This window comes from Volvox carteri, assembly GCF_000143455.1.
Source record: "Volvox carteri f. nagariensis unplaced genomic scaffold VOLCAscaffold_50, whole genome shotgun sequence".
Lineage (NCBI taxonomy): Eukaryota > Viridiplantae > Chlorophyta > Chlorophyceae > Chlamydomonadales > Volvocaceae > Volvox > Volvox carteri.
This window is the reverse complement of record NW_003307593.1, coordinates 414,414-430,634: the sequence shown is the minus strand read 5'-3', so window position 1 is coordinate 430,634 and position 16,221 is coordinate 414,414. Positions and strand designations below refer to the sequence as shown.

Genomic DNA, 16,221 nt, shown 5'->3' with positions numbered 1-16,221 from the left:
CGCTAGCTTAGATGTGACTCTCAGGTAGCCATATCAGTTCCATGTAAAGGGCCATCTGTTTGCCACAAGTGAGAGTTTCAGAGCTGGAGGCCAACGCTTAAAGCAATTTGGGGTAACTTGTGCACAAAAAGTGCTCAAAAGCCTTGAGAACTCGGTGTTTCTGTTACAAAACGCTGGCGGGAAAAAAGGAGAAGCTGCGATAAGAAGCCAAGTCTGTGCATGCACTGGCGATTTCTTGTGACTCGAACTCATGAAGTCACCTTAGCTTTACAACAGAGGCAATGGCGGAACATAATGACCTTAGCTTTACAACAGAGGCAGTGGCGGAACATAAGGATGGGGAGGGCCTGAAGGAGGCTCAGATTGGACTTCAGGAGCAAGTGGAAGTAACTGGAAAGTTTGATTCACACAACCGGGAATACAACCAGTTCCTGGTGCGTCACGAGCTTGGGCTGTCGGCTTTCGTGCTCGCGACATGCTGAGTAGAAAGCTTTTTGTTTGCAGGTGTGCGGCAGCCTCTTTGAATGCCCTGCCAAGTATTTGCCGATAAAGCCTATCGGCAAGGGGGCCTATGGGGTTGTCTGGTGGGTACTTGAAATGTCCCAACGGGCCCGCCACGTAGGGTGCTGCATTGCATTGTTCGGGGTCCACTGTAACAATCGCATCCTGCATTGCATGTACAGTCGGACCCCCCGCTCTTGACGTGCGGATGACACTTTCGGCCGTCGCTTGCTGTGTGCAGCTCTGCCAAGAATTTGGACTCCCAGGAAAAGGTCGCGATCAAGAAAATTGCTAACGCGTTCGACAATGTCATCGACGCCAAGCGCACGCTGCGGGAAATTAAGTTGCTGAAGCACTTGCAGCATGAAAACATTGTTCAAATCAAGGATATCATCCCTCCAATGCAGCGGGATGCGTTCAAGGATTTGTATGTCGTGTACGAGCTGATGGACACCGACTTGCATCAAATCATCCGGTCGCCGCAGCAGCTGTCAAACGACCACAGTCAATATTTCTTATATCAGGTCCGGCTGGAAACACGCTGTGGGGGTTGCATGGACTGGGCCCGGGAAGCTTGCGACACCCTCACACGCACACATACACAACTGCAGTAGAAAAACGGCTGTGGCTATTCCATATTCTTGTGGTGTTGGCCCACATTAGCTCATCCACATGCACACCGCTCCGTTTCCTAATACTCGCGGTTAAAAGGATTGTGCTTCCATACATTTTGCCATTGCCACTTTCCCGGGAGCCGGATGCATCATCAGCACCTGCTGCGATACGGGCTGTAAGGTTTTCATGCTTCCGGACGTGTGCTTTAGTTATTGAACCTCGACGAGAAGAACATGACAGACCGTGTCCATGAGATGTGTATTGTCGTGTCTCTGCGTGCGTGCGTGCGGATCTCGATTCACAGATTTTTTGTGATCGCGTAGGCCCGTACACACACCGCTATGTCAGCCGACGAGTGCCATCGTTCCCGACACTAGTAAGCGTTTCCCTTGAGATCACTGTCTGTCACAGGTTGACTCTGCTTACGGCGGCTGCCCGCCCATGTACGCGATGAACGCGTATATGCACGTGGTGCACGTGTCCCTAGACAAATGTGCCTAAATGTGCCTAGTGTTTCCTGGGTTGGGTTGGGTTGGGTTGGCGCTGGTCAGCTTCCGTGGCGGCGGTAGCTGGAAGGCGTAATGGTGGTAAAACAGAACGAATGGGGGAGCACGATGCTCCAAATGTAGTGCGTGGAGCCGGTGCACACGCGCGGGGTGGCTGACGGCCGGACATCCGGCGGCTGGAGTGAGCTATGCATTTGCAGGCTCTGACTTTTTTCACTGGCTCGTAATTCTAGAGATGGATGATTGGTGGGGCGAGGCGGCCATGCCGCGACCTAGGCCACCCACCCACTGACCCAGCTGACTGTACCGGAACCGTTCCGCCGCCTCTCACGGGAATGATGCAAGTATATATATCGGCTTTGATGGTTCCCTACACGTCCAGGACATGCCATGGCCTGGTCAGGCTCATTCCACATCGCGTTTTGCGTCGCTTCCCTTACATCCGTCCGTCCGCCCGTATATATCTGTCTGTTTCTCTTGTTTCTCCACCCTTACAAACCCCACCCCACCCCTCCCATCGTCCGCTCCCGCCTACCCGCGCGTCCCCCGTGGGTGCTCTCCCGCCACCTGCATGCCCTCCCGGGGGCCCCTTGCCTTCTAGCTGCTTCGAGGGCTCAAGTACATCCACAGCGCCAACATCCTCCATCGCGATCTCAAGCCCTCCAACCTGCTGGTCAACGCCAACTGCGACCTGAAGATCTGCGACTTTGGGCTGGCCAGGACCAGGTGATCTGGGTCGGCGGGTCGGTCGGAATAGCGGTGGGACGAGCACGTGCGGCGGAGGGCCTGGATGAGCATCGGCGTAATGGTTGAGTGAGCCAGCTGAGGCGGCTTTTGTGTGCGTGTGAATGTGTGCATGTGCGTGAGAGGGAGGGAGGGAGAGGGAGGGAGGGAGAAAAAATAGAGCGACAGTGAGTTGCGGGAAGGAGCAATGGAGGACCGACTGGCCGACAGATGGTTGGGAGGTGCTTTCCGTTCCATCCTGCTGCGTGCGTATCCGCGCTCACATAGTACGACAGTTGCCCTTAGTCTGGCGTGACATGTGTGTTTCCCTTGTTTATATTTCTCTCCCTCTCCCTCTCCCCCCCTAGCGGCGGGTTGCTTGTCGTCACGTCAGCAGGAGTTGTTAACATGCCCCTGGTTCCCTGCTGATGCACTTACTGGTCCGTTGACAGCACGAGCAACGAGAAGGAGTTCATGACGGAGTACGTGGTGACGCGGTGGTATCGGGCACCGGAGCTGCTGCTGAGCTGTTCGGGATACACGACCGCCATTGACGTATGGTGAGTGGTGTGTGCGTGGAGGCAGGGAGAAGGAGAGGCTGCCGAGGGGCCGCAGGAGGGTTGGATATCATGTGCATCAGACAAGCAAGGAGGGTGGAGGGGCTGCGTTGGAGCGCCTGGGTGTCGTTCGTGGGTGGCGGTGGCGGTGGCGGTTAAGGGGAAGTACGAGAGGCGGTTGAGCGAAGTCGGTAGGAGGCACGAGGAGAGGCCTCACCTGGTGAACTCGCAGCGTGCCGGGCTAGCCCGGGCTCGGTCATCATGTCGGCGCGAGCACGCAGACCGCTGCCCTAGCACGTTTCCCCGCCTCTTTACCTCCCAACTTCTCCTTTCAATGAACCTCTCCTTCTCCACTCTCTCTTCCAGGTCCGTGGGCTGTATCTTTGCTGAGCTGCTGGGTCGCAAGCCGCTGTTCCCGGGCAAGGACTACGTGCACCAGCTGAGCCTCATCACGAAGGTGAAAGAGTGCAAGACGGATGGAGCCCTGACGTGCCACCTGCACCTGCCCTTTTGCCTGGGTGGTTCCCTAAATCTCGTCTGAAGACCGCCCCGAAGTTCGGCCCATGTTGCGCGGCGGCCTTTTCATGCCCCTGTCAGCACATTGTCGCCCGCAATCGCCACCGGTAGAAGAGTGGCTTTTCCGTGGGGCCCCCATCCTACATGGGGCGCACTGCCTCACAGCTCTGGTCACCACTGCTGTCTTTTGCACATCCCGCATCGCAGTAGTGGATTGTAACTCCCATTGCTAAGCATGGGCTGGCCCGTGCATGCCTGCCGCCGCGTGTTTTCCTGCACTGTCCCGCGTGTTTTCCTGCACCTGCCCCCCCCCTCCCCTCCCCTCACCTGGGCAGATCATCGGCTCTCCCAGCGAGGGGGAGCTGGGCTTCATCACCTCGGAGAAGGCCAAGCGCTACATCCGGTCGCTGCCACGGAGCGTGCGAGTAGACTTTGCGCAGTTGTGGCCACACGCCAACAAGCAGGTGTGTTGGAGGATGAATGTAGGTGGGAGGACGGACCGCCCTTGAGGAGAGGTTACAGATGGGTGAGGGAAGGGCGGAGGGAAGGGGTAAAAGCGGACGCGGCTGTTTTGTCGCATCCTGCATGTCCCATACGGCATAAGGCGTCTCTGCAACCAGTTAATTCTTTGGGTCATTTCCCTGATCTCCTCCCTCCATATTTGCCTTCGCGTCTTGTGAAGTTAGGCTATTTCCACCCGAGTTTGAGGATAAATCTATGTAAAGGAAGTCAAATCCAGAAGGCAAGGCAAGCGGCGGCCTCTGCGTGTTACGTGCACATTTCCTCTCACTTCCCACATCTCCCTCCTCCGTTCTCTGTTTATTAAACCAACATAAAACCATTGCCTACAAAAGTTTTGTTAGGCCCTCTTAAAACGAGGTGCTGCTTTAGTGTTCTGCTCCCTCGCTCCTCTAAAACACCGAGCGCAGCCGCAACTTTCAACGTCCCAACCCCTGTCCCTCCCTCCCCCTCCCTTCTTTGCTTCCCTCCCGCCATTCGTAGGCCCTGGACCTAATCGACAAAATGCTGGTGTTCGACCCCACAAAGCGCATTACAGTGGAGCAGGCGCTGGAGCACCCCTACCTGGCCTCCCTGCATGATGTAGCGGATGAGCCCGTGTGCGCAACACCCTTCACCTTCGACTTCGACGCCGACCACCTGACGCCGGTGAGCGCCACCACCGTGCCATTGGAGGGTTGGCTTTGTAAAGGAGAGGAATTTGAGTTGTTGCGTATCGCAGATGCGCCATATTAGTAGCTGACGTTGTCCACGCACCCAAATAGGGTGGAATTGGGCGGTGGATTGGAAGCAACCGTGCGTTCCGGATATCTCGCTTCCGTAATGCCTCAACTTACCCACGCATGGTATCTCGGCAGACGTTGCGACGCTCTCTACTCCCTTTCGCAAGACGCTGTCAACATGGCGTTGTCGTTTAGAAGCGCTGGCAGGCGCCCTCTCCTTGATGCATGTATTCGCCCTATTATTCTTGTGCTTCTGTTTTAAGTTCGGAGTGATTGGCTTTGCGTAGCTGTCAGCCGACTCCTCTACCTGACGTGCCTTTTGCCCTCCTGCCGGCGGCATGCAACCCGTGGCGATGGCGCACAGGACGTCGTACGGGACGTCATTTTGCAGGTGAGTGGACGGGCGTGTGCGTCGGCGTGTACTCTTTTGTATGCTAACGAGGACAGCAGGCTTGCGTACGTTAGCATACCGGCTCATGCTCACGAAAAAAGTAGACGCGGCGCAAGTCTTTATTGAATGCCAAAAAAGGATGGACATCGTGTCCTCGTGCGTGTGTGTGCGTGTGTGTATGTGTGTATGTATGTGTATGGAAGTTGGGTCATCTATAGCTTCTGGTGCAACATTAAATCGGCACCTACGGTAGGGGGCAATGCGGATGTACGCGAAAAGCAGGCGGGGCAGATTCGGGAATGACAGCATCGCAGGGCCCCAACGTGGACCACGGAACATCTCCCTAATCCCAAGCCCGGCAATAGATCCACTTCGTTGTGAGCAGGCTGGGTTGTTGGGGGATGGAGCCTTGGGTGTCGGAGCTGTAAATTGAAGCTGAGAAACGAAAGAGCTTAAGGACTCCGGAAAGAGCTTAAGGACGTCCCAAGTGGTTAGCTTAGCTCAGGGTAACTACTCCCCGCCTTTTTCCTTATTGCAGGACATGACGGAGCTACACGAAAACGTGCCATGAGAAGGTTCACAGGAAACAAGGAGTGAGCATGGATTGTTTAGGCGGATAACTGGGTTGAAATGGGGCCTCGTACTGGTCCATGTCGCACGTGATACCATTGATGGTTACATATGCATTCGTGATTCTAGATGTATTAACGGAACCGAGAGATGTTCTGAGGCTGCGGATTATGCGTTGTAGATGTCCCCTCTCCCATGTAACTCTACCGAGCTTTTTTGCCGGAATGGGCCTACCTAAACAGGCGATTAATCTCATAGTCTCTAACAACCGAAAGGCATCAACATATTAACAGGAACGCGTTGCGGGCCTAGTGACATATTCGTGTAAGGCCAGGCCGACCGTAGGCGCCCTCTTTTCTAGGAAATATGCATTTTCCACATAGCTCAAGACAAAGTTGAAGTCCCACATGTATCGGCTGGTAGCATTGCTGCCCGGAAAAACGGAACAGGCACTTTTCCCTGCAAACGAGGGGATTTAGTACCTGGACGGACGACTTGACAATCAAGCCCCGAAAGGTATGAGTGGTGTTATCTCTGAACGTTGTAATATGCCCCTGACACATAGGAGAGTCGAGGCAAAAGGTTACGTCAAGTCTCCCGCTGAACCTCTACCGGCCTTACAGCATATTTGCAACTTACAACTTTATTGAACAGAGCCTTTTGGGGTCCGTCAACCTATCAGTAGATAGTTTCGTATCAGAGTGCTTCTTACTGTTGAGGATTTGCGACTTGCTTAAGGGACGTCTTCCAGAGTCAATCAAACGTAGCTGTTGTGATTTTATATACTGACTGGACGATTAGCCTTCTTTCCCCTCGATATATCTCGTGCGCTGTTTCGCGCATCACGAAGTCCCGGACTCGATTATTTCGCGATTGGACCTGCCTCACCATGTTGAGACCAGGGATTAAGCGTCAAGCGAGGAAGTTGGGGCTGCGCCTTGATGGCACACCCATCCGGTTAGCGGCGAAGAGCACCGAGCGTTGGATAGCTGACTGTACGTGTACTCGCTGAGCGAGCTCGCCAGGCCGCGCTGTTCTGGCAGCGGCAGCGCCCGCGCCCAGGGTCTCCTGCGACGGCCGGAGACCACCTTTAGGCAGGCAGGCTGCTCAAGTTGACGACATAACCTACAGCGCTTTCCTCGCCTACACCCCAGCATTGGGGGAAGGCATTGCAACCGGCTGTGCTTCCGGGGCAAGCAAGGGCTGCCGGCATCGCCACATAGCGCCAGCCCAGCACCGCAGCCGCGGCTGCTTCCTGCCCCTCCCCGCGCAGCCCTAGCTGTACGAGGCCGGCTCCCCTTGCAGCACACACCAAGCTGGAACTAATGCCCAACCGCTTCCTTCAAAAATTCGTACCACACCATGAGCCGCCGTCGCATCAGCAGCAAAACCCACCACCGGCGCAACCGGATCAGCCCCTCCCATCGACCGACAAAATCCTCATTACCTCGGAAAGCGTGGTAACGAACACCTCGGAGGCCTCCCGCATGCTCACCTCCGGTGATGTCAGGCAAAACAGCAAGGAGCTGACCGCCACCTCGCCGTCCGCGGGTGGGGTGGCTGCCACAGGCAAGCTGCGCAGCCTGGGCCGTGGCTCTAGCGGCGGCGGCCGCTTCGCCCGCATCCGAGGTCTTCTGCCATCCTCAAAGAGCACCATCAGCCCCAGCATCAGCGGCACGCCGCCGCCTGGACCAGCGCCGGTGTCCGGCGCCGGGTTTGGCGCCATTGGCGAGCGCTCCAGTGCCACTGGCAGTGTGGCCAGCTGCAGCGGCACGGCTCCTTCAGCGGAACAGGAGCGGTCGCAGGAGAGCGTAGACGTGGGTGTTGGCGGGGCTGGGCGCCCCAGCAGGGTGCTGCCCCGGCGGCAAAAGTCCTCCAACGCACATGACAAGGCGGGCAGGTGGGATAGGTTACCGTATTCGATTTGGGTATGGGCCTCTGTGTCGGTTCATGTACTGCACAGGACGTTCCTTATATGGGAAGGGGTTAACAGATAACATTGGGCTTTTTGAATGATCGGTCTGCTACTCTGCACGGGGTGTGGCCGCTGGCCGCGGGCCGTTGGCCGATTTGAGGATCGCCGGCGCTGCCGTGTGCAGTGGCTCAGCTGTTCAGTGGCTTGCGCTGCAGGTGGTGGGCTGCTTGCCTGGCTCCGCCGCGGCTTCGTGCGGGCGATCCCGCGGAACAGGCCCCCCCCGCCGGGGTCATGCTGGACACTGCCGGCAGCGCCTGCCGTCCTCCGGACATGTTGACGACCATGGACGTGGGGGGCCAAGGCTTGGGCCCCAACGCCCAGCCACAATGCGAGCAGGGGCCCCAACACCATCATCACCAACACCACCAGCAGATGCCCGGTGCTGGAGGAGCAGGGGGAGGTGCTGACGGTTCTGTGGGCTCCAGCGGCCAGGCAGATCCGGAGCGGTTCAACCGGTTTAAAAAATCCAGTGGCAGGCACCTGAGGGTGTCCCTGGAGCGCAACCTGCAGAACAAGTACGGCAGGCTTTCAAAAAGGGGGCTGGGGGGAAGGGTGCTTGGGTGGACGGGCTGGGCGGGAGGAGTTGTGTGCATCCTGGAGCTTTGATGTTGTAGCATTGGGTGGGACAGTCCTCTGTGTGGCCTGTAAGGGGGGATGAATGAGCCGCGCCGGGGTGTGTGTGGATCGCGCCGGCCGATGGGCGACTGGTGTCCTCTCCCTCTCCCTCCCCCAGGTTGGTGACCCTGAAGGTCCAAATGGTTTCCCCTCAGGGGTGGCAGAGAATTATCCCCAAGCTTGAAGCCATATAGAGTGTATCCATGCAAGAGGGCGGGGTCCGGGAGGGGTGTGCATGCAAAGTGCAGATTTGTGTGGTGTAGAGGGGTTCGGAGAGAGGATCCTGCCGTGGTTCGCTTGTTGCATGTGGCGGGCAGTGCACTGGGGCTGGCGCGCTCGATCCGGTGCCGCCTTTCCCTCATGTCCCGTTTCCTTCACCCTGCTGGCTCGTCCAGTCTTGAGGTGCTTGAGGTGTTTGCATGGCGTCCCAACCCCCACCCCTCGCTTTGGAGTGCAGGGCGACTCGGAACGGTAGCGGCCCCGGGGGGATGGCCTGCGGCGGCCCTGGCAGTGCGGTGTTCAGCACGATCGACAGCAAGTAAGTGGTGTGTGGAGGGATTCAGGGAGGGCGGCCGGGACGGGGCCTCTCTTCCCGGGAGAAGGAACGGGCTAGGAGAGGGGGGTTGCGTATCTTAGTTTTGTGTTTAATCCACAGTATACACCTCCAAACTCGTTCCATATCATGTTATAAAAACGTGGGCGGCTTTGGAAATCCCGCTGCCACACCTGCATGCGCTTTTAACCGGATAGTCACTGCACATGTGACTTCATGTTTTTGCGCGACCACGCAACGCGTATCACCATGCCGGACGGTTGCCGCTGCAGGCCCCGTGACTCGTTCGAGTCGGACTGGGACGTCATGGGCGCGGAGAACGACGGCAACGCGCTGTCGGTTGTCGGCGTGGCCATGTCCACCCATACCGGCCTTGATGGCAACTCCGGCGGCATCAATGTCGCGGGTGGGGGCGGCAGCCGGGGGCCCACGGCCCTGATGGCGGCGGTGGCAGCAGCCATGGCCAACGCCTCCAGCGGAGGTGGTGGTGGGAGAGGCGGCGGCAGTGAGGCGGCCAACAGCGGCCGGCAGCAGTCCAACTTGCGAAAGGGTGAGTGAGGGACTCGGAGGCTCCGGACTCGGAGGCTCCGGCCCTCAAGGGGATTACGTGTAAAGTCTCCTCGTACTTCATTGCTTTAGATGCCCAACATGAAGATAAGGTCTATGGTTTCATCTAGGACCCACGCCCACACCTGTAACGGCACGCAGGGCCCACTCCCACCACCACCCCGCGCAAAAGCCATGACTATCATGAAAACACCGAGCCAGGAGACCAAACGGACCAACTGCAGCAGCAGCAGCAGGGAAGGCAAGCGCAACAGACCCCTCCTCGGCAGCAGCAGCAGCAGCAGCGGCAGGGGGTTTCCGACGCCGGCGAGAGTATTGGCGATGGCGATGGAGGTGGTCGTGAGCGGCTTCCCCGCGGCTCCATGATGCGCTCGCCCACGTCCTCTTCCAACATGCCCGTGGACTTGTCCTTCAACCCCAACCTGCACCACATCACTCCGCAAAGGGCGGCTGGCCCGGGTGAGCCTCGTCGCGGGGAGGGAAGGGGGCTCGGGGGATAGGGAGGGGGGATTTGAACTAAGGGGGAAGGGGGGGAAAGACAAACCACGAACGAGTGAAGCTGCTGCGAAGGAAAGAGTGTACCAGAAGCAGAAAGGGGGCCCCCTTTGCAAGTGCTCTCGGCCACACTCGGGGTTCTTCCCTGGCACACGTTCCTGCCACGTGCTTCCTCGCTGTGGCTACAAACTCCCTTCCCGGGAACCCCGCTCCGTCCGTCCGTCCATGAACGATAGATATCTCGTGAGCCCGCCTGTGTGGTTGTGCGCGCGTGCAGAGATGGTGCCTGCGGCCGTGGGTGGGGCGCAGCGGAAACATTTTGGCGGCCTTGCAGGGTCTGTCGCCGCAGCCGCTGCAGGCAGCGGCGGCAGAGGCCGAGGCATAGGCAACGGCGGAGCAGGCGGCGGATATGACAACGGCACCGATTGCGTCGCCGGCAGCGATGCCGGTGGCGAGGGCTCTTCCCGTAATGGTCGGCGTACACCAGAGGACCTTTTGGCGGCTCAGATGATGGCGCTCCAGAACCGCATCAACGCCCTAACCGACGAGGACCTCCTGAACCCCTCCGCCAAACTGCCTTTCGTATCGCCATCGCCGTCGCAGGCGGTGCAGGCGTTGCCGTCGACGACGACGGTGAATAATGCAACGTCGCCCATGCACCACCTGCCGCCGTCAGTGCTTGCGGCAGCGACGGCGGCAAACGCTGCCGCGCCGCTGCCGTACCAGCTGGCGTCGAGCGGCTCTGACGCTGGATTGGGCATCGTCGCCGCGCTCCGCGCAGGCAGCAGTGCCAACCTCACCCCTTCAGGACTGTTGCTGCACCCCCAGCAGTCCTATCCGCCCCACCCGCCCCATCTGCAGCATAATTCGTACATGACCCAACAGCACCAGCACCAGCACCAACAGGGCTCACTCCAGCATCCGTCACTCATGCAACAGCACCACCACAATGCTCAGTACAACCAACAACACCAACACCAACACCACCAGCACCACCATCACAACCCGCAGCAGCAATACCAGCAGTATCAGCAGCACCAGGTGCACGGGGGGTTGCAGCCGCATCAGGCACAGGCGAGCCTAGGCTTGCCGCCGCTGTCCGGCATGGGTGCGCTGGACGCGCTCAGCGCCTTCTTGGGCAGTCCGCCGTCACGCGGCGCCAGCATCTACGACGGCGGCGGCGGCATCCTCATGACCACCGGCGCGACCGCCGGCGGCAACAGCGGCATCGGCCCTCGTGCCAGCGCGGGCTCGCCGGGGTCCATTGGCGCAGGCGGCGGCGCGGGAAGCAGCGCCCGGAGCGGCGGAACCGCCGCCGCCGCCGCCGCCGCCGTAGCGGCCGCCGGCATTCGCAGTATGCAGTCCATCAACGAGGATGGCTTCCTGGCTGCTGCAGTGAACCAGACGGGCGGGTCCAGCTACCGTCTGGCGTCCAGCCATTTGGGCGGCATGGGGGCCGGCCCCGCGAGCAATAGCAGCTTTCTCTCCATGCGGCCAGGCCCCGGACCGGGCAGTGATGACCCCGGTGGGATGCTGTTCACGCGGGACGACACGGGCGTGTTGGGGCCGTCATCACGGGGCCATGCGGGGCTGGCGCGGTCCTCCGATACCGACATGATGCAGCCGAATGTCAAGAACACCGGTAGTCCAGGTGTGCGCGGGTGCGGGTGCGGGTGCGAGGTCGGTGGGGGCAGGTGGTATGGTCTGCCTGGGTAGAGGAGTTTGGAAGGGTGGCTGGGTGGGAGGTATGTACGTACGTACGTACACCAGCACAGTACATATGTTTACAATGGTTACGGTAATCACGGACACTAGTACGGTATGCAATACTTACAGACTGCTGCTTTACTACTCTATTCACCGCATGCTTCTGATGATGTTGCCCTCCCTCCCTCCCTCCCTTCCTCCCTGTAGCCAACATGATTTTCTTCACGCGGGGGAGCAGCCTGGGCGACAGACACAGCCTCCTGGGGGCCGGGGCGTTGGCAGGACCGGGAGGAGTTGCTGGAGGCGGCGGGGGCGGGGTAACTGGCGGGGCCGGCACCGGGGCCGCCGCTCCCGCGGTCTCGCAGACACCAGCCAGAGATGCGGCGGCGGGTCTGGGCGCCAGCCCGGCCGCGCCAGGCGCCGACAGCTCTTCGCCGCGCAATCCCCTGCCGCCTATCACCGCCCCACCCGCCGGGGCTGGTGGCGCCGGCGGGGGTCGTTTCACTCTCGCTGCAGCACTTAGTCCTTTCCAGGAGGAGCTGATGAAGGCCATAGTGCCGCCCGTGCCGGGCATCGGCGGCGCCCTGCCAGGGTCGGCCACCTCCGCCGCCTCCGTCACCACAGGCAGCGTCGGGTCCGCAGCTACCGCATCCCGGCAGCTACCTCCGCCAGCCTCCGGCAAGCGCTCTGTTTCCAGTAACGCCGCCGCCGCTGACGGGAACGCTCCCCCCGGCAGTGGCTGGGGCACTTTGCCTGCTGGCGCAGGGACAACAGCGCTGACGGCGGCAGCGCTAGGGCGTGGCGGCGGTTGGCGGGAGCCTGGCAGTAGCAACGGTGTGGCATCGTCAACGGGGACCATCGCCCGTGTAAGTTTGCGTCGCGGTGCCGGGGGAACTGCCTCCTCCCTCCTGCCACACTTTCTGTCGGACAATCCTGAGGTCCCGAATAGCGCTGCCGTGGGCAATCCACACCAGTTTCTTGGCGGCGGCGGCGGCGGTGGCCAGCAATTGCCTCATGGCCACGGTACCGGGCTCCCGCACCATTATCCGCAAGCGCATCTCAACCAGCAACAGCTCGCCGGCGGCGCTGCAGCGGCCGCGGCCGCGCCAACGGGGATGGGAACGGCGGTCTCTCCTGCCTTGGCTGCAGGCCGCAGCCCCCGGCCTAGCGGTGAGGTGCCCGGAGCCGGCTTCCGTCGCCACTCTACAGACTACCTGTACGACGAGTTTTTTAGCAATGGGCCGTTGCAGTACGACATGATTACGCAAGCCTTGGCCGGCGGGCCGTCGAGCGGTCCGGGGTTCCTGCCCTCCTCTTCAAGTCCGTTGGAAAGCGCAGATGCGTCGATGGCGGCCGCCGGCGGCGGTGCGGCCACTGCCATGGCGGCGCACGGACGCGGTGGTGCAGGGCCGCCGCCGCCGCCGCCGCTGGGGCAGGGCGGCGTTGGTATGGTGCTGGGACCTGCTGGGATTCCGAGCCGCAGCGTCCGTCGCAACGTCAGTGCTGAGTCCTTGCGGATACAGGCGGCGCACAGGTCGATGGAGGGCCGGGTCGCCGCCGCTGTCGCGGGCGGGGCCGCGGGCGCCGGTGCAGTGGCCGCGACGCAGTGGGTTGGGCCTGCGCCCTCGTCACCCATGAGCAGCTCCGGCGGAGGAAGGCCGCCGTCGCCCCAGGCGGGGCAGCAGCAGCAACAGGTACAACAACAGCTGCAGCAGCAACAACAACAGCAACAACAAGTACAACAACAGCTGCAGCAACGGCAGCGCCTTGTGGCAGCAGCAGGGGCATATCAACCCACTTCCCCTCCCAAGCACAAGCACCAGCTGCACAGTCACACCAATTACTCGGGGAACCATGTCCATGTCCAGGGCGCCGTCGAAGGGCTCAGCGAACCCACACTGGGACAAGCCACGCCGGAGGTGGCGGCCGCCGCCGCTGCCGCTGTGGCTGTGGCGGCAGCAGCGGCAGCGAGCGCATCCTCAACTGCGACCACCACCACCACCACCGCTGCACATAGCACAAACGGGGCAAACCCCGGATCTGGTCGTGCGTACGGCGGCGGTCAGCGTGGCGGCGTACCATCTGCTAATGGGAGTAGCAACGGCACCGTGGGATCAGAGCTACAGCCGCCGACGGTGCTGCCGTCGCAGCTTACCCTCGCTGGCGGCGGCGGCGGCGGCGGATCTGGTCTATTCCTTGACGGCACCGCAGGCACCCGCCACCCGCTCGAGTCCGCCAGGGCGGCGGCCGCGGCTGCGGTTGCTGCGACAGCTGGCGCGACGAACTCCCCGGATATGATCAACAGCGGAGGCCTGACAGGGCAAGGCTTGTCGTCCACAGATGCGGTCGTTGCGGGCCTGATGGAGAGTGTGCTTCGCTCCGGCGCTACGACGGCGCTGCAGGACAATGGCGTCAGCAGCGGTCAATGCGGTGGTATTGGTGGCGGCGATGGCGCTGCTGCTGCGGCAGCTGCCCAGGGTCTTGCCATCCTCCCCGGCGTCCCAAGCCGCACCGTATTGATGGGAACTAACGGTGGGGGCGCCGCCGCCGCCGCCGCCGCCGCCACCGCCGCCGCCGCCTTCAGACACACGACGAGCGGTGCATCGAGGGTGCAGCAGCAGGGTCCGGATCGGCCTGGCTCGTGCGGAACAGTGACCACCGGCACCAGCGCGGTGCTTTCCGGAAGCGGTGCCACGTCTGGTATCGGCGCTGTTAGCGGGGGTGCCGTCGGCGGCGGCGGGGGCGCTAGCGGCGGTAGCAGTCCCTCCCTGGAGGCCCTGATGGCGTTCCGTGACGAGTCGGGGCAGCCGCTGGTGCAGCTGATGACGCCCGCCGACATCGCTCAGCTGGAGAAGCAGCAGCTCCGCAGCAAGCAGCAGCAACAACAACAGCAACAACAGCAGCTACAGCAGCAGCAACAACAACAGCAGCTACAGCAGCTACAGCATGGTGGCGGTACGGTTGGGTCCAGGCCACCCTCGCTTTTGGTTCCGGGGCTTGACGTCAGCTTGGCGCCGCGGCCCCAATACGGCGCCTGCGAGATTGTACTGCTAGTAGCAGGCGTGCTTGTCGTACTATTTAATATTATTGTTGTGGTGTATGTGTTGGTTTCGGTGCAGCTTATTGAGCTCCGCGCTGGGGGCCCCGGCACCGGCGGAAGCCATTTCCCTAGCGGCGGCGGTGGGGGTGGCGGCGGCGGGGCCGGCAGCGGCGAGCTGTAGGTTGAGGGTGTACGAAGTAGTAGCGTCCTTTCAAACGGCTACTGAGTACAAAGCAAGGAGAGGGAGCTAGCTCCGACCGGTGGCTATCCCCTTGGGTAGCCAACCACACGATAAAAATCCACGGCGCGTTGCGTTTTGTCCATCGCACTGAGAACACAAAGCGCCGGAAGGGTCGCGCCTGCGCGGTGTCCATGCACTGTCCTACTGTCGTACACTGTTGGCCATCCAAGTGAGCAAGCGAGAGATGGTATTGGGTGGAACCAGGGGGGAACGGAGAGGGTTTTGCGGGTCCGGGCGTCGCACCACACCAAGCGCGGCGTTGAGCCTGGGCAGCTGCTTCCCCCTTCGCCTCCCCCCTGCTGTGGGCCATGAGCACCTGCCGTATGGGAGTGTGTGTATGTGTCTGTTTTTGCGAGTGTCTCCTACGTTCAAACGTCAGAGCGCATGTGGAGGGAAGGCAGGTGGCTTATCCTGGCGTCGGAAGCCTTTGCTTGTGATTTGAAAATGATCGGGAGCTGCTTCATGACGGTATTCGGGTTTCGTGGAGTGGTTATTTATAAAAGACTGTTGGTCCGGGGCATTGAGGGTTGGGGGTTTCCGGATTGCCATGTCTCCCAGGAAGCCCTGTGAGGTCCCACGCAGTGCTGCAGCAGGGCACAGCACGTTTGCCGTCGAGGTTGTCCTCCAACATTGGGGTCGCACGTGCGAGGGAAGGGTCCGGGCCTGCATGCATGCCTGCATGTATGTATGTATGTGTGTATGTATGTATGTATGTGTGTAGGCGGCAGGGAGGGAAAGGGCTTTGCGAGCAGAGGTTTGGGCCGGGCTGGCTGAACCCCCAGGGCATTAGGATTGTATACTGAAGTTCTCGGCACTCGGGTCAATCGGGGGTGCAGCGTGGTGCTGGTTGAGCGTGCGGCCGTACGGAGCGTCGTGGCGACGCCACGTCTGGCAGATGAACTCGCACTCATCAGCGGCATGGAGGACGGAGAAGAAAGACGAGTCGGTGGCGGGTTGGGGGAAGGCGGAGTGTGGGTCTCCTCACCCCAGAGGGATACGTCTGCGGGATATGACCCGTGTGTGCGCTGGTGTGTGCTTTTGGCCGTGGACCTCTCTGGAGGGACGTATCAGTGCTGGGATTGGCGGACCACCGGATTGGCCCCGTTCCTCATTTGTTCATTTGTTTCCGCCCCTCTCTGCCGTCGCAGCTGTCCCTCTGCCTTGTCCGCCCTTCACTCTCCCGCCGGCGGGTGCGGCGTCCCTCATCTTTATGAGCACCACCACCACCAGTAGGTGCCCGTGTTCCAAAACTTTCAGCGATATGGTATTTGTAAGCCATGCGTTACCTTGCGTTATGGGGCCTCACGTCATGTCATGTCATGTCATGTGTACTAGCGCAGTGTGGTGTAATTTGATGGTGGACCTGGGGGATGGAGTGTCTCTTGTGGCCAGTTCCATGGACGTGCGC

The 16,221-nt window shown here is 60.7% G+C and overlaps 2 protein-coding genes across 2 annotated transcripts; both read left to right on the top strand.

The window, feature by feature from the left end:
• The first annotated feature begins 17 nt into the window (after positions 1 to 17).
• mapk8 (mitogen-activated protein kinase 8) lies at positions 18 to 5,962 on the top strand. The gene is made up of 10 exons (XM_002955292.1): positions 18 to 434; positions 505 to 584; positions 743 to 1,025; positions 2,224 to 2,348; positions 2,798 to 2,905; positions 3,269 to 3,359; positions 3,754 to 3,882; positions 4,421 to 4,585; positions 5,024 to 5,050; positions 5,589 to 5,962. The coding sequence occupies exons 1-10, from the start codon at positions 282 to 284 to the stop codon at positions 5,619 to 5,621; spliced, it is 1,194 nt and encodes a 397-aa protein (XP_002955338.1). The 5' UTR covers positions 18 to 281; the 3' UTR covers positions 5,622 to 5,962.
• A 547-nt stretch (positions 5,963 to 6,509) lies between these two features.
• Positions 6,510 to 14,753, top strand: VOLCADRAFT_96194 (uncharacterized protein; the record flags this gene model as incomplete). The annotated part of the gene is made up of 10 exons (XM_002955291.1): positions 6,510 to 6,577; positions 6,894 to 7,520; positions 7,751 to 8,110; positions 8,668 to 8,748; positions 9,036 to 9,313; positions 9,472 to 9,789; positions 10,103 to 11,476; positions 11,740 to 13,138; positions 13,364 to 14,345; positions 14,652 to 14,753. 10 exons carry the CDS (start codon positions 6,510 to 6,512, stop codon positions 14,751 to 14,753), a joined length of 5,589 nt encoding a protein of 1,862 aa, XP_002955337.1.
• Positions 14,754 to 16,221: the final 1,468 nt, after the last annotated feature.